The sequence below is a fragment of the Neovison vison genome, chromosome 13, assembly GCF_020171115.1.
Source record: "Neovison vison isolate M4711 chromosome 13, ASM_NN_V1, whole genome shotgun sequence".
Taxonomy (NCBI): Eukaryota; Metazoa; Chordata; class Mammalia; order Carnivora; family Mustelidae; genus Neogale; species Neogale vison.
The window spans coordinates 106,607,848-106,625,493 of record NC_058103.1 but is presented as its reverse complement, the minus strand read 5'-3'; the positions used below and the strand labels follow the sequence as shown (position 1 = coordinate 106,625,493).

Here is a 17,646-nt window from a genome sequence, read left to right as displayed (position 1 = left end):
GTTCATTCATCTATCTGCTGACGACATGGGGCAGGGCTCTGAAATCTCACTAGGTCTCCGATTCCTGTGGTTCTGGAAGGAGAACCAGTGACGCAACTCTCTCTTGTAACTCAATTTCCACCTGGCCTAAATTGTGATTTTCTGAGAGCAAAGTCTCTCTTAGGGTGTTCAGCTTATTCTCCTCTCTGGTTTCAGCCTCAGCCACGTCTTGGACTTCTGGAGTTTGTTTTTCTGGTTTGTTTTTCCCCAGGAGCTTTTGATTTCTGGGAGGAGAGAAAACACTGTTGAATCTGGGTTCCCTGTGCTGGCAGTACCGGGTTGGGGGCAGGACTGGGTCTCCCATATGGATTAGCACTTGGGGGAGGGGGAAATCCTATAGGCAGTTCTGGGAACTTTTGGTGTTCTTTTTGTCAGAGAAATGGCTTATTCTCGCCCGTGCATCATCTCACCAAATCTTCATTGCCACTGTGAGCTTAACTATTATCGTCCCCTCTCCCCTTACACATGAAATGGAGTTCAGATATGTCAAAGATGCACATACTTTGGACGTGGTTTAAGTCTCCTGATTCTGGGTTCTGTGTTCTTCTTACCCCATCCCCACCTTTATCCACCTCAACGCTGGACAAAATATTTCAGGAAGCTCCTGACAATCTTCCTACTTCTAGGTGCTTGCTTTTCCAAACCAGCCCCACACACCAGTCGTGTTTCTAACACCCTGGTGCACACACATTACTTCTCAGCTAAAGCACCTTTAGTGGCTCCCCATTGCCAGTGTCCTTAACCTGGCATTGAAGACCCAGCCTTTCTTCCAGTAACTCTCCCAAGTGTCATCCCTCTGAAGGTGCTTTTACTCAAAATACCCCTAGGCTTCCTGGCCATAGGGGAGGGACCCAACTGTGGTAATGGCTGACTGCCCAGAGGACCTGCTCAGGCCACCAGGGGAGCAGCTCAGTGTTTGCTGCTCCCATGGACAGCCACTTTGTCCCTGAGTTGACCTTGCTGAGGCCAATGCTTCCTGACAGGGTAAGAAAGGCAAGATCACCTTTTGAGAAGCTACACCTCTTTGGTTCCTTTTATATCCTACATCTATACTAACCTTGCTAAAATAGACCTTTCATGTCCCTGTGCAAAGCCAGTTTCTGGCTCCCCAGTGTACATGAGCTAGAACCCAAATTCCTTGCAATGACACATAGGACCCCATACATTCTGGGTCCTTCCCTCCTCTTGCCCTCCCTCCCCACATCACATTCCTCAGCCATATGGGCTGGCCCTCCTCCTCCAGCACCTCAAGCTTGGTGCCTTCTGTCCCTGAGTCGAAAAGGCCTCCTCAGCCCACTCTCCCTCTCTCTCTTTGCCCTGAAGGTCCCAGATCCCACCACTGTGCTCCCACACACTATGTCCCACGCTGAGCATCCAGCACTCTGAACTAGTTTCCCCATCAAACTGTAGATTCTATAAGGCTGCATTTTACGATCCCAAAGGGTGTCTAGCCAAGACTCCTAGATGACCGCTCCCTAGATTTCCCTTGGGAGGGCAGATCCCCCCATCGCCCAGAGACCACCCCCAGACCAGCTCCTCACCTCTTTGCCTGGATGCTCCTTCCCAGGAGGATGAAACTTATCACGCCCACCACGCCCACCAGTGCAAAGATGGAGTAATTCCAAGGAGAGGCTAGGGAAGGACACACGGAACAGAGCCTTGAGGAGAGTCTCTGTGCCCCTCAGGCCCACTCAGGTTTGGGGCTTGGGCTCAGACTCAGCTCATGGCATCAGTCATCCCCTGCGGTGGGCCAGGTGCCTTAGAGACTAATGAAGATTAGCCCCTGCCCTGTGGGACCTCCAGTGTGGGGGAGGGGGAGAGGGAGGGACAATTTCTGCTCTGTAGAAGCCCTAATCTAATGAGAGTGGGCACAGTTTCACTCGTGTCCCACAGCTGGCAACAGAGAATACAGAAAGTGGCTAATCTGAATTTGGATAATGAGACGTGTCCACACCATACCAAAATGAGGCAGGATCCAGCCCCAGGGCTCTTGCATTGGCTGTTCCCCTTACCAGGAATGCTCTTCCCCCACATAATCTGCGGGGCTCATCTGCAAGCCCTTTTTTAAATGTCAGCTTCTTAGTGAGGTCTTCCTTGACCATGGTACCGACCCTTCTCTTCCCTTTCTGTGCTTAATTTTTCTCCGTGTTGCTCATCACCCACATGCTATGCATTTTAGTCTTTTGTCTTGTTTATTTTCTCTCTCACTGGAATGTGTGCTCCACAGAGGGCAGAATAACCCCACTGCTAAGAACAGTGCCCGGTGCGCCAAAGGAACTTAATAAATATTTGTGAGTGATCCGATAAATGATGAAAATGAATGACCACGCTCCGAGAAGAAGAGAGAGCGGTTGGGCCAGACCCCCATGGGAATTAAGACCCCTCGGCCTCAGTTCCCACCTTAGGGGGAAATACGCAGCCTCACTGGAAGAAGCAGCTATGTCGGGGTTGGGGGGGGTTCAGCCAGGCCCCACCTCTGATCCCACATCACCTACCATCTTCTACCCGGAAGAACCAAAGCATTTCTTCCAGCAGTTCCTGAGGCACCGTGGTACCGGCTGGGGCTTGGATGACCCCCTCGCTGTGGTCCATGTCCCCTGCTCCTGGATGGGATCCGTTTCTGACAACAAAATCCTTAGGTCTCTGGGCTCCCTGGCTGCCCTCCTGGCCCCCTAATTTCCGGACTCTGAGCAAAGCCCTGAAGATCGCTGGAAACAAAGCAGAGAGCATGACCAGATAGCCCATCCCAGTTTGACCTCCGTGACCCCCCAAACCCAGCTATCCTCTGGTGCACAGTTGCTGGACCAAGCTCGGGGCAGGTGGAGTCTGGAGAGGCAGAAAACGCAGGAGTCACTCAAGTCTTTAGGAAGACTTATTTGAGGACTGAGTCACTGACAGGCTAAGGGACCCTTAAAGGGGACATTTTCCGCTTTTCCCTGTCCAGCACCCTCTCCCAGCTTCCGCAGCCCCATGTGCTCCGTCACCCTGGATCCTTAGCAAATCGTCCCACCTCTCACTATTGATTTTCATGGGGCAGCCAGTAGCAGGCCCCCGTGTCCCCATCAGGGCCGGGCCTGTCAGTCTCTCTCTTGAACACAGGCACACCTATGACCTGGAGCGGAGAATAGGAAGATGCCAGACAGAGGTCACTGCCAGCACTTGCCACTGAGAGCCATGGAACCACCTAAGAACCTGAACTCATGCTCCTGGGATAAATCCCCTCCTTAATTTGAGCCTGTTCCCATTCCTACCAAGCAGGTTCAGTGGTATTTCGCAAACCTCCGTCAGTCCCAAACAGCCACACATCTGGACATATTCTTGTACTGCCTGTACTATTACTACTTAACCTAAAAATTTCCACTGTCCAAATTCAAACGAGTGAAGTAGGTGCTTTTAACTTCAACGACGGATTTTCTTTAATCTAACATATCCCAAGTATTCTCATGTCAATGTAGTGAGTATAAAAATGGTTGAGGGGCACCTGGGTGACTCAGTTGCGTGGGCAGCTGCCTTCGGCTGGAGTCATGATCTCAGGGTTCTGGGATTGAGCCCCACATTAGGCTCCCTGCTCAGCAGGGAGTCTGCTTCTCCCTCTGTTTCTCTTTCTGCTTGTGCTTTCTCACTTGTGTGCCCTCTCTCTCAAGTAAATAAATAAAATCTTGAAAAAATAAAAATAAAAATGGTTGAGATATTTCACCTCTTACGTACCAAGTCTTTGAAACTGGGTGTAAATTTTACACATATTGCATATCTCAGTTCTGACTAGCCACATTTCAAGGGCCCAGTAGGCTCATGGGGCTACTGTATGATATAGCCCAGGTCTGTGCCCAGGCCAGGCCCAGGCTGTGACAGCTGATTCTCCAGCTGCTCCGGGCTCCCGGCTTGAGGAGAGCAGACCACGGGGAGTGAGCCTGGGGCTAAGAGCCAAGGAGCTGGCCCTTCCTCTGGCTCTGCCTCCCGTTAGTTTGTCTAGGCAGATTACTAGGTCCTGTGAAGTACAAAAAAGGAAATAATAGGGAAAATAAGATTATCTGTTCAATGAATAATACTATCAATACTATCCCTACACATTTCCAGTAGGGGTAAGATACTTAACAGTGCTCAAAATCAAGAAAAGACTGTTATCTAGAGTATACAAAGAATTCTTGCAAGTTAACAAGGAAAAGACAGGAACCCTAATAAAAGAAAAAGGATGTAAAGGGCAATTTACAAAATAGGAAACCCAAAAGGCTAGTAAGCATATGAAGAAATGATCAACTTCTGATAATCAGAAGAATAAAATTAAAAGAAAAATGAGGGGCACCTGGGTGGCTCAGTGGGTTAAACGCTCTGCCTTCAGCTCAGGTCATGATCCCAGGGTCCTGGGATTGAGCCGGAGCCCAGCATCAGGCTCTCTGCTCAGCAGGGAGCCTGCTTCCCTTCCTCTCTCTCTGCCTGCCTCTGCCTACATGTGATCTCTGTCAAATAAATAAATAAAATTTTTTTAAAGAAGAAAAGAAACATGAAATAGGACTTGGCATCTATTCAATGGACTTGGTTTGGAAGGTAGATAATTCTGCAGGTTGGTGGGGCTCTGGGCTATAGCCTCGGGCACTAACGGAGGGAGTGTAGACAGGCAGCCATCCTGAGAGCAAATCAGCCAAAGTAAGTATACACACCCCACAACACAGCAATTCTGCTCCTGAGAAGGTATGTATGTATGTACATGTGTATGTATGTGTATGTGTCTCTCACACACACACACAGAACATTGAAGGAGGGGAGCAGAGTCGGAGGACTGATGCTACCCATCTTCAAACTTCCTGTAAAGATACAGTGAGCAAGACAGTGGAATTAAAACTAATCAGAGAAGGATACAAATTTGCGTGTGGGCTGATGTCCACAGGGAAATGTGGGGTCACGGACACATAGGCATAGGATGGGGTGAGGGATGTCTCCTGTCACCCTCTGCTCCCCAGCTATAGTTTCATAAACACAGCGATAGGATTCCTTGTTGCTTGGTCCCCAAAGCCTTATACTTACTTTATCCTTTGGCTTTAAGTAGGTTCACCAGAGATGCCTCCCCTGCTCCCCTGCAGGCAGGCAGGCCCAAGAAGTTCTGCTGAGGCTGTACTTTGACATTGTCATGGCAACATTTCAGACCCAGGCCTGCTGGCTCTTTTGTTTGCAGACCCCCTTGGGGACTGTGTCTCAGCTGGCTCTGGGGCACTCTGGAAGAGGAGCACAGCTCACGCTCTTCCTAGACTTCCTAGACTTCCTAAACCAAAGTTCTTTGCCATGTCTACAGCCCAGCCTTGCTGCTGGTTTTTTCCTTTCCTTTGGGTGTCTGCACTCTGTGGGAAGCAGGTTTTTCTATGTGGGAGCCACTCTTTTGGTACAGGGGCAAGTTGGAATTTTCACCCTGCTCGGTGCCTTCTTCCATATGTTCTTTCTTCAATCAGTGCGAAGTGGCTCTGGCCACCATCAGCTCCTCGATGCCAGAGGGCTGCCTCCCCAGCTCTTGAGCCCATGGGGGTAGAGCCTCCTCGGAGGGGACTCCAGTTCTCTGGCATCCCAGAGATACGGACATGTGTGCTCGATGGAGGGCAGAGAGGCGTGAGAGGGGAGGCGGGGAGTTACCATTGTTGCCCTTTAGAGCTCGGTAGGAGGGTGGACCCCAGGGCTTGGCAAGAGCCCCTTCTGGCAGATTTGGAAATTTCCAAATAAATCCTTGTTTATTGGTGGTAAAAAAAAAATTATTTTAAACTGTATAATATTGTTATAATAAACACATACCAACAAAAAACCAAAAATGACTTAATTCCAAGTCTCGAACTGAGAGTCAGCCCTCCCTGGTTGTGTTAGATGCCACAGGAAGAGAGGACACATTTCCTTCAGAGCCCTTATCCAGGTTCCTTCTAGAGTGAGCATCATATTAATATACCTGCTTCTAAAAAATTATTAACCCAACTTCAAGATTTATTTGGCTTTCATTTTTCCATTCATGTCCTTTTCCTATTCCAGGGTCCTACCCAGGATATCACAGTGCACTGAGTCGTCATGTCTCCTTTGGCCCCTCTGGGAGATTCCTGTGTTTTACACAAGCCTTAACCAACTCCTGCTGGACTGTCATTCCTCTCAAAGACCCTGAGCCACCCATCCCCATGGGAGGTGGAAGACACTCACCCTGGATCCCGCTTCTGGGTCCCGCCTTGATCTGTTGCTGGGAACAAGCACTGGTTTCTAGGTCCTTCTCTCACAGGAGCACCAGCTGGTCTCTGCACCTGAGCGCTCCACAGAGCTGTCACCTACAGGGGCAGGGCTGTAGAGCCCATGGCTATGGGGCCCCTCTGAGAGCTCTGCCCTTAGCACACGCCCAGGCCTGGAGCCTCCTCCGTCACTCCAGGGTGAATGACCTCTTGAGTGAGCAGCCCCGGGTGGCAAACGGGCTCCACCTGACTTCAGGATCTGAAGGAACCAGGAGCTCTGTGCTTTCCTTCTTTCGTGATCCAGAAGAACCAGGAGCTCCATGCTTTCCTTCTTATATGTTGACCTTGAGTTAAAAAAAAAAAAAAAAAATATATATATATATATATATATACACACACACACACACACACACACACGCACACACACACACACGCACACACACACGCTCACACACTCTCTCTCTCTCTCTTTCCAGTCCAGGGAACGGGCTGAGGAGGACCCTTGGTCTGGGGGTTCTGTTGTGGCTGGGGGTATGTAGTATGCCCACCCCAGTCTCTATTTCCTGTTCTTATCAATATTTAACCACAGTCCAGGGAGCCAAGCCTTGCCTTTTATAGCCTGTGCTTTCTCACAGTGAAGGTCATGGCCTTGTGTAAATTCTCTATAAGGAGCTATAAAATAAGACCTTTCAAGGGCTAGGCTAGGGTGAATAGGATCATGTGGGGGTGGGGATGACTTGGTGGGGAAGCAGAGTAAGGCCAGACTCATTTGATTCTGACTGTTATTGGGCTTTTCTGCCTCCTGGCTCCTTACATTTCCGGCAACCTTTGGAGCTGGGTCAGCAAAGAGTTCCCATTTCACAAATAAGCCAACAGGTTGAGTGAGATCAAGTGAGAGGTCCAAGTTCCTCTTTGAGTTAATACTAATTAACAGTGTGGATTACAGCATAGTGCAGAGGATAGTGCAGAGGAAAGGAGACCTCACAAGGAAACTAGGTTCTGCATGGAACTCCAGCCCCTCACTGTCTTGAAATTCATTCACTCAATAAGTATTACTTCCGGGGCATCTGCGTGGCTCAGTTGGTTAATGTCTGCCTTCAACTCAGGTCAGGATCCCATGGTCCTGGGATTGAGTCCCGCATCAGGCTCCTTCCTCAGTGAGGAGCCTGCTTTTTCCTTTCCCACTCCCCCTGCTTGTGTATGCACACTCTCTCTGTCTCTGACAAATAAATGAATAAAATCTTAAAAAAAAAAAAAGTGAGGGGAAGTGACAGGAGATAAAGTTGGAGGATGGACGGAAGCAGATCATGCAGGGCGTTATAAAACAGGATGATTTGGGATGTAACGAGAAACCACCAGGCAGGAAGTGACGTGGTCTGAATGACATTTATTTAAGATCACTTGGCTTGCTGGTGTGGAGAATGGATTGTAAAAGAGCAAGAGAGAAGCTGGGAGACTTGGCATCCATCCAGGCAAAAGACAGTAGAAATTTGGGTCAGGATTGTGGCTGTGGAGATAATCAGAAGTGGTCTGATCCAGAGTGAGTTTGGAGGAGAAAAGCAGCTGATCATTTTTATGAGAGGAACTCAACATTAATTCTCTTAAATACAAAAGGAATTCAAAAGGAATTTATTGGCTCGTATAACTAGGAAGAGCAGGGTGGAGCTGACCTTTGGGATAGCTGGAACCAAGAGCCCAAAGAACCTTAGCTCTTTCTCTCTCCTGCTCTCTCCCTGCTTCTCACTGGGTATCAGGCTCATTCCCACAGGCTAGCCATCTCTAGGAACAGACCAGGCTGTAGGAAATCCAGGCTCACATCTTTACAGCTGCAAGGAAAGGAGTCCCTTTCCTCTGATTCAGATTGGCAATTCCTGGGAAAGTACTCTGTTTGTCCTGGCCTGGATCATGTACCCATGTTTTGGGTCAGTTATTATGGCCAGAAAGTGAGGTACCACGGATGGCTCAAATCTCATGCCCATGGGGTAACCATGGCTGTGAACAGGATAGCCACTCCAGTGTGGGTTCCTAAAGTGACTCCTTGACCCCAATCCTCCCTGATCCTCCCTGTCTGCCTTTGAGAAGAGTGCCATGGGGCCCTTAAATGGCACTGTGTCCCCTTTAAGAAGAACTTGCCCAGCCCAGATAAAGAGAGAAGAAATAGTATGAGACTTCTGAATCACTTTTTTTTTTTTGGTAATTTATGTAAATGTTTTACTGAAGTATAACATACATACAGAAAAGTACTTGAATATTACGCTATGGCTTAGAGAATTTTCACATGAACACACCCATGTGTGAAACCCACACCATCCAGATCGAGAAATAGAACATCGCTAGAACTCAGAAATCTTCTTGTGTCCACTTCGCGGCACTAACCCCCACAAAGGCAAACGCTAGCCTGACTTTTAATACCATAGATTGGTTTGACTTATTTTTATACTTTATATTAATGGAATCAATCAATAGGCAATCTTTTGTGTCTGACTTCTTTTGTTCAACATTGAATTTGGGGTATCACCCGTGTGACTGTGAATTACACAGTATTCCATTGTGTGACTGTGTCACAATATTTTTTATCTATGGATCTTGTTTTTATTTTTATTATTTTTTAAGATTTTATTTATTGAGAGAGAGAGAGAGAGAGAGCACACAAGCAAGGGAGAGGAGAGGCAGACTCCCCAGCTGCAGTCAGCCCAGCGTGGGACTTGATCCCAGGACCCTGGGATCATGACCTGAGCTGAAGGTAGGCGTTTAACTTTCTGAGTCACTTAGGTACCCTTGGGTCTTGTTTTTATAAGAAAAATTTCAACCCATCCACTTCTTTCCTCTGTCTGTAACACAGATATGATGGTGAAAAGGACATCCAAGGACAGAAGTCATTACATTACAGACCTCCAGCCTACTATTGTAAGTAAAGTTTTATTGGAACTCAGCCATGCCATTTTCTTACATGACATCTGGCTGCTTTCACACTACATTACCAGAATCAAACAGTTGGGACAATGATTGTATGGCCTGCAAAGCCTAAATTTTTACTATTTGCCTCTTCACTGAGAAAGTTTGTGACCCCAGCAATAAGAAAAAGGAGTCCAGGTCCCTGAATGACCTCATGGAGCAGAGCATCCTAACTTCCCTGGACCAGCTGTCTACCTCTGGAGCGTTACAAGTGAGAGAAGTAAACTTTGGTATGATTCGAGGCACAGTGTCTGGGATCTCTCTGTTATAAAAACTTAGCCAGCACTGTAACTGATACATGCATTATTTGTGCCCAATAACTGCTGCATAAGGGAATACCTTAGCATCAGAAGAACTAAATTCTAGTCTATTCATCCTTGCTACAATCAGCCATGTGCCCTTGAGCTAGTCACTTGGACCTCTTTTTCTTATCTAACTATATATAAGCTTCAAAGACAAGTAAAAAGGAAAGTTACTTTAGAAATTATTATCAGGGGGCACCTGGGTGGCTCAGTGGGTTAAAGCCTCGGCCTTCGGCTCAGGTCATGGTCCCAGGGTCCTGGGATCGAGCCTCACATCGAGCTCTCTGCTCAGCGGGGAGCCTGCTTCCCCCTCTCTCTCTGCCTGCCTCTCTGCCTACTTGTGATATCTGTCTGTCAAATAAATATAAAAAAATTAAAAAAAGAAAAAAGAAATTATTATCAGGAGAGGCCAATTATGTGTTGACAAAACCGAGTCTCTTTAAGGTTAGGAGATTTTCCCCCTGGGTGGTTCAACCAGTTAGTTCTTCTGTTTAAAAAAAAAAAGTTAAAAACCTGGACAGGAAGGAGATCTCTTTTCCTAAGAACAATGGATGATGAAGGTAGGGAAATATACACTGGGCTGTCCAGGGTCTTGACCCCTCCGCTCAAGGCACTTTAATCTCAGCCCAGGATTAAGGTGACAGGTAGGGTCTGGCCCTGAGCTCCAGGGTCTAAAGATAAGCATCTTCCTGCTTCTCAGCCTCCTGCCTCCCGCACTGAAGAAGCAATGCCTGCTGGAAGGCTTCGGGAGACTCTCTGGACTTCCACCTCAGGCTGCTCTGTTCCTTGGGGTGGGCCATCCATCATCAGCTGACGCCAGTAGGGTGGACAAGCCCTCAGCTAGCCGTCTATTCTTACCTTCATTTCCACAAACATCACTCACACTCAGAAGGCAATTTAATAATTCAGTTTGAATAATAATTCTGGCAAGTTCCCAGTAGCAGCACATGCTCTCCTCAGTACAGAAAACGTCATAGAAAACAAAAGGAAATCTAAAGATGGTGATGTAAAGAAATGATAACACAGGGGAGCAGAGACAGATGGGTGAAGATGTTTACTGCAACATTGTTTAAGACGGTTTAAAAAAAAAATCTAAATTTCCAAGAACTGGGGAGGCGTTAAATTATGGTACCAAAGGAACCACATACTTCTTCTAGGGACCAATTTTTATACTAAACCCAGAGGAAGGAAACATAGAGTAGAAAGAGTGGGGGCATTTTGGGAAGAGGTAGGGCAATTAAGTCCAAAATTGTTGGTGTTTAGCCGGGACTTGATGCCTCCATCTGTAAGAGGATGGTTGAAAAGAGGATGGGTATCCAAAGGGAAACCATCTTTATGCTGAAATACAATGATCTCAGGGAGCGAATTCTTTTTCAACAGACCCAAATCTTGCTGGAAGCCTTTTAGGAACTTTGCAAAAGATTAGAAGTTTGGGCAGAGACTGGTGTGTAGCAATGGAACAAAGTATGTACTTTCTCCAAGAAAGAACATTCTACTGCTGCCACTTTCCACTTAGCTACAGCATGAGACTTTCTGTGTCGTTGACCCTTCTTTATAATCCTCACTTCTGTGTCTTTGACCCTTTGGTCTTGGTTACAGTATAACCAATTATCTTCTTCAGTTCCTGACTAAATCAAAGTCCAAGAGTAGAATCCAGTCAGAGTCTCTCAGCCTCTCATTTTAATTATGGGAGACACGTGAGGTTTAATCATGCCCATACACAGCACTCTGAGTAGCTTCCTTGGAAGACGAATAGCTAAATGTGAGGCATGCCTAACCACCTGGTAAGGAAGCATTACATATTAATCTGTCTGAATTCTGTTGTTACCACGTGTCAGGAGCAAGTGATCGTTCCTTGAGGGGAACTCCGGAGCATACAGCTGACCCCAGCATTAAAGAAAACACTGCAGGGGTGCCTGGGTGGCTCAGTTGGTTAGGCAACTGCCTTCGGCTCATGTCATGATCCCAGGGTCCTAGGATCAAACCCCATGTCGGGCTCCTTGCTTGGCAAGGTGCTTGCTTCTCCCTCTCCCTCTGCCTGCTGCTCTGCCTGCTTGTGCTCTCTCTCACTCTCTGTCAAATAAATAAATAAATTAAAAAAAAAAAAAAAGAAAACACTGCTGACAATTTAGTTAGGATCATTTATGGTTTTATTGCAATCTTACTATAAGGGAAAATGCCTTGGGTGGTCCTAATTTAGAGGTTCATTTTTGGTGAATGGTTAGATAATCATGTTAGACTAGATTTTTAAAAGAAGAAGAAAAGAGGTGCCTGGGTGGCTCAGTGGGTTAAGCCTCTGCCTTGACTCAGGTCATGATTACGTGGTCCTGGGATTGAGCCCGCACCAGACTCTCTGGTCAGTGGGGAGCCTGCTTCCCCCTCTCTCTCAGCCTGCCTCTCTGTCTGCTTGTGATCTCTCTGTCAAATAAATAAATAAAATCTTTTTTAAAAATATTTTTAAAAAAGAAGAAGAAAGTTTGGTTAAAAGGTCACTAAGACTCTTCACCAGTGTCAAGTAGATGGGTGGGTGACTAATTTTCTAGAACAAGTTGTACTTGTCTTAAATTTAGCAGAAACTTTTCTAAGCATTTTGACCAGGAATCATAATTTCTTTCCAGAAGGAAGTTGTAAATTAAATCATTACAAAAGGAAAAAGTTCTGGGGCACCTGGGTGGCTCAGTCGTTGGGTGGCTCGGTCGTTAGGTGTCTGCCTTCCACTGGGGTCATGTTCCCAGGGTTCTGGCATGGAGTCTCGCATCGGGATCCCTGCTCAGTGGGAAACCTGCTTCTCCCTCTCTCATTCCGCCTGCTTATATTCCCTCTCTCACTGTCTCTTTCTCTGTCAAGTAAATACATAAAATCTTAAAAAAAAAAAAAAAAGGAAAAATACATAAAATCTTAAAAAAAAAAACAAAGGAAAAAATTTCTGTCCTTGATTAAGTGTGGGACAAATTTTCTTTTGAAGCCTCTCCTTTTTGCTCAGATTGTTTTTAAATCTGTCTTGGTCAAAAAAATAAGGCTGCCTGTTTATGTATTAAATTTCTTGCCTAGTTGATCGCTTTTTACATTTTTTTAAAATGGAGGCAAGTAAACATACAAAACATACACAACCATTGTTACCAGAAATATTCATACCTACATTAATAGTATTCCTTTCAATCAGCTTCCTATATTTGGGAAGAATTTCCAGATGAATATTGTACGGTGATTCAATCTGGTGGTAACAGTTTCATGCAGTTTATGAGCCTGAATCATGTAAGTTCTATTCTGTGTGTCATGCTTTAGTTCAGAGGTCCAACAAGAGGCATTTGCAAATGCACAAAGACCTTGCTGAATGGTAAGCAAAATTACAGTCATAAGATTAGAAGCAGAAAGTTAACTTTTCACTATAAATTGTATAAAGCATTGGGGATAAGTTTCCATTCTTTCCACAGTACCAGAAGTACTGTGAAGTACTGACTTTTCAGGGTGTTTGCTCTGAGGCCAGAAATCCAACACCATTTAATTCACCTTATTCGGTTTGGTGATCAATTTCCAAGTCTGTTCTCCAGCTCCCTGAAACTTGTTAGTGTTTTGGGCCTGCCTGGAAGGGGCAGGCAGTCTTTTCTACCTATAAGGTTATGGTTCCATAAGCCATGACTTTGGAAGGCTTTGTGGCATCATTTGCATATACAAAATGAGGAATCTCTTATTTTGTTTATTTGCTTATAGTTGTTTGCAGATTATGTATTTCCAAAAGTTTCCTGGAAGTTAATGGATTCTTTTTTTATTTTTAATTTGTTATTAACATATAATGTATTATTAGCCCCAGGGGTACAGGTCTGTGTACAGGCTTACACACTTCACAGCTCTCACCATAGCACATATCTTCCCCAATGTCAATAACCCAAGCACCCTCTCCCTACTCCCCTTACCCCAAGTTAATGGACTCTTTTAAGAGTCTACATTTTGGAAGTTACAGCAAAAAACTTCTGGCATCTATGCAGATAACTCTCTGCCTTACAGACTAGCTTTTAAGGGCAAAGGCCATGTGGTTGGGCCTGACCACGCACAGGTGACCAGTGAAATTGCAACACACAGAGAAAGCTACACAGTCATGCTAGGTCACATATAAGTGACCAATTGAATCAACTGAATTACAATTTACCCTATAGTAGCTATTTGTTTGTTTTGTTTTGTTTGTTTTGTTTTGTTTTAAAGGTTTTATTTATTTACTTGACAGACAGAGATCACAAGCAGGTAGAGAGGCAGGCAGAGAGAGAGGGGGAAGCAGGCTCCCTGCTGAGCAGCAAGCCCGATGCGGGGCTCAATCCCAGGTCCCTGGGATCATGACCTAAGCCAAAGGCAGAGGCTTTAACCCAGTGAGCCACCCAGGCGCCCCTATAGTAGCTATTTGAACTAGCCTATCACCTTGGTCAGAATTGGCACCCAAAAGGTGCCCAAAGGGCAGGGCCCATACTCCTTGGTAGCTAGGGAGACAGTGTGCGCCCCCACCAATTGGATACCTCCACCTGGCCTGACCCATCCTTGTATTTGGGCTTTGTTACCTGGGACTGGTTTCTGAGACTTGTTTTTAAGTAAGTTCTCTGAGTGGGGGGCGGGCAGGGTCAGTTTGAGTTTTACTGCATAAACAACAAAATCACTGTTTAACTGGATGGAGCTGCTCTGGCTAAATAGGCCCTTACACTTCTTTTAACACTACTTATTTGTGAGAGAGAGAGTGAGAAAATGAGCCAGGCGGAGGGGCAGAGGGAGAGGGAGAAGCAGGCTCCCAGCAGAGCAGCAGAGCAGGGAACCAGACACCAGGATCCTGGGATCATCACCTGAGCTAAAGGCAGATGAGACACTTAACCGACTGAGCCACCAGGCGCCCCTTCCCAGCAGTTCTTGAGACCTTTATTCTAAATTTTTGTAAATGGTTACCAATCTCCAGAGCAGGCAAATTAGGAGTTCCATTAAATGTGAAAGGCAATTACTATCTCGTCAACTTCCTTGCAGAACTAAGAAAATGTGCTTTATAAAAAGAAGTATCTCTTCCCTTCGTTAATATTGTACAGCTCTTTTGCCCGGGGAAACCAAAGATTTTAAGATTCAATCTCTCTACATCTATTTTGACATTTCACTTGGTTTACTGGGGTTAACTATCAGCAGCAGCAAAGGAAAACTTCCTTACCCTCAGGCTGCTTTTCATTCCTGTAGTACCACATCTGCCTTCCTTCCCTTCCTGGGACTCTGACGTCCATCAGATGACTGGACTTCTCCAGTCTCTCTCCTCAACACACCCAGTCCTGCGGGCCCAAGCTGCCTCTTAAGTTCTCCCCAGGGGCCGGAAGACGCCTGGGCTCCTAACGAGGGACAGTCTGCTGCATAGAATAGCCTCCTCTAACGAGGGACAGTCTGCTGCATAGAATAGCCTCCTTTACTATTTGTGTCATCACGTGTACGAAGTGAATCGCTTAGAGGGGAAGACAGCCTGTTCCGGTCTGTCCCCAGCGGATGGTCTTGCAGCCCCAGTCCCGCTTTACAGAGCGGCTGGACAGCTTAAGGAGGAACGTCTTCTGAGACCACAGAGAGCAGTAACGACACCGACTGCCGAATCCGAGCGAAAGACACTGGAGCTGGTGAATTGTCCATCAACGTTCAATGACAGGACATGTTGGTGAGCAGCGCCCCCTGGCGGACTTCTGATGCAACTACAGGCAGAAGTTACTAGTGCATGGAACTTCTCCCAAAGGCGCTGCATCCCAAAAGACCTTTCTCTGTACAGCGCCTTAAGGCTAGGTTCCTGACCCTGGCAATGGCCTGATACCTGTGTATGGTAGACCTTCTCCAGTCACATGTAGCATTGTCTCCCAGACCACATTCCGGAATTCTTGTGGATTCAGGCATTGGTCATTTTACCAATCAGAACTTTGACAATTTTGCTCCCGGTGCCCCTGCGGCCTCTTTCCCAGGGCTCTTGCTGCTCCTCCTTTTAGACTCAGCGCCAAAGGGCTGCTCTCTCTCTCTCTCTCTTTCTCTCTCTCTCCCTAACACACACACACACACACACACACACACACACACTGAAATTATTGACTCTCTGGCAGGTGTCTGCACTCCTCAGAAATCATACACACATACTCGGGGAGAAGGTGGGATGATGGGGACCAGGGAGAGGAGATGCTTCCTGCTTCCTCTCATTCTGGATCAGCTCTCTCACCCTCCAGAATTTAAGGTCAATCCCACATTTTAGATTCCACCAGACATCTCCACTTGATTCTCATCACTTCAGTTTCCAAGTATTTGAAGTTGAAACATCAACACAGTTACCACCAAGCGGGCTTGCTCTCTGTGAGCAACACTGCTCTTGTCTTGTCACCCAGATTCAGAAACTGGAGCAGTTTCAGGGATTCAGCATACATACAAACTCCATTCATCAGGAGAGAGAAATTTCTGGAAAGTGGAGCACCAGAGTAGTAGTATAGCCCCGTCCTCTTGGATGTGCTTTCCAGACATTCTTTTTTTTTTTTTTTAAAGATTTTATTTATTTATTTGACAGAGAGAGATTACAAGTAGGCAGAGAGGCAGGCAGAGAGAGAGAGGAGGAAGCAGGGTCCCTGCTGAGCAGAGAGCCCGATGCGGGACTCGATCCCAGGACCCTGAGATCATGACCTGAGCCGAAGGCAGCTGCTTAACCCACTGAGCCACCAGGCGCCCTTTCCAGACATTCTTAATTTATGACCTAAAACTCCTTGCCATGAGGAGCTGGTGTCCTTGTCTTCTCTGTGTGCTTTATAGTAGCTCCAGCAATGGATTTTCCTGGTCTTGGGAGTAGACTTCCTCATACATTCCTAACTTACTACCATGAGTTTCCAAAATATTTCCATTTTAGTGTCCTGGGAAAACTTCAGCTGTTACAATAACATCATGTTCAGTTTTTTAAAAAGAAGTGTGCTGCAAATCAAAGACCATCCCATAGAAAATAAGATGTCAGTGGCAGGAGACAACCCTTTGGAGGAAAAGAAACAAATTGGCTTTGGCTCCTCAGACAAAGCAATTGCTGTGCGGTTGGCAAAGGGCCCTGCGAGCAGCTCCAGCAGTTCTGGGGAGTTGGGCTAGTTGTGGAGACCTCGGACTGCTGAAAATAAATCAAATGCAGTATAATACAGGCTAACTCAAGGAGCGAAATGACATAAACACAAACGTAAAGAGTCACACTTTAGACAGTGGCCAGATTCTAGGGTGGAAAATCAGATGACTATTTGGGTTGCATTTATAAGTCGTGTTGTATGGAAAATGACCATTTTCAAATATTTTAGAATCAGGGATGTCTGTGTGGTTCAGTTGGTTAAGTGTCTGCCTTCAGTGCAATGGTCATGATCCCAGCGTCCTAGGATGGAGCCTTGTGTTGGGCTCCCTACTCAGTAGGGAGTCTGCTTCTCTCTCTCCCTCTCCCTCTGTGTGTGCTCTCTGTCTCTCTCAAATAAATAAATAAAATATTTAAAATAAATAAACAAATATGTTAGAATCCTATTCCACTCACTACAGAAGATATTGGAACAAAACTTGATTGGAAGCATGGAAGGTCTGAGGTCTCATCTGCTCCTCTTCCTATATGATCAGATGAGCAGAAGCACTGAAAATACAGTCTCTCACTTCCTCCTTGCCTCTCTCTTTTCAACACACAGGTGAATTTGTCAATGTTGATGCGTAATCAGACAGCTTACTTGAATAATTCCAAATTGTGTGAGAAGCAGCAGTTCCCGCAGAGCATTAAGGAGGCACCACATGGAAAAACACATTAAATTCATCCAGGCAAGAGCTCGAGGCTTCTGGGAAGATATCTGAACTTGGCATTGAAGAATGGATGTCATTAAGGTAAGTGATATGAGGAACACAGTCTAGAAAGAACTGCAAGCAGGGGTGCCTGGGAGGCTCAGTGGGATAAGCATCTGACTCTGGTTTCAGCTCAGGTCATGATCTCTGGGTGTTGGGATCAAGCTGTGCCCATGTCAGGCCCTGTGATGGGCTCAGAGTCTGCTTGAGATTCTCTCTCTCCTTCTACCCCACCCCCTGTTCATGTGTTCTCTCTCTAACATAAAAATAAATACATCTTTAAAAAAAAAAAAAAAAAAGAACAGCAAGCAAAGGCACAGAAGCAGGGATGGATGGGCAGAGCT

The 17,646-nt window shown here is 46.2% G+C and overlaps 2 protein-coding genes across 4 annotated transcripts in view; one reads left to right on the top strand and one right to left on the bottom strand.

Annotated features, from left to right (window-relative positions):
- Positions 1-44: 44 nt before the first annotated feature.
- On the bottom strand, positions 45-6,603 carry SLC51B (solute carrier family 51 subunit beta). 2 transcript variants are annotated; one of them, XM_044230898.1, is made up of 4 exons: positions 6,205-6,603; positions 2,535-2,747; positions 1,581-1,671; positions 45-263 (listed from the first exon to the last, which is right to left on the bottom strand). In XM_044230898.1, exons 2-4 carry the CDS (start codon positions 2,629-2,631, stop codon positions 50-52), a joined length of 402 nt encoding a protein of 133 aa, XP_044086833.1. In that variant the 5' UTR covers positions 2,632-2,747; positions 6,205-6,603; the 3' UTR covers positions 45-49. The 2 variants fall into 2 exon arrangements, with proteins under 2 accessions (XP_044086833.1, XP_044086832.1); XM_044230897.1 differs by lacking the exon at positions 6,205-6,603 and having other exon boundaries at positions 2,535-2,794.
- Positions 6,604-8,995: 2,392 nt separating this feature from the next.
- Positions 8,996-17,646, top strand: part of MTFMT (mitochondrial methionyl-tRNA formyltransferase) — a 33,127-nt gene continuing 24,476 nt past the window's right edge. Inside the window, exons 1-2 of one of the 2 annotated variants that reach the window (XM_044230037.1) lie at positions 8,996-9,134; positions 17,155-17,344. In XM_044230037.1, the coding sequence (XP_044085972.1) occupies positions 17,334-17,344 (11 nt within the window). In that variant the 5' untranslated portion in view covers positions 8,996-9,134; positions 17,155-17,333. Of the gene's footprint in view, positions 9,135-15,104; positions 15,144-17,154; positions 17,345-17,646 lie in introns of those variants that run through there. The other variant, XM_044230038.1, reaches the window with a different exon arrangement.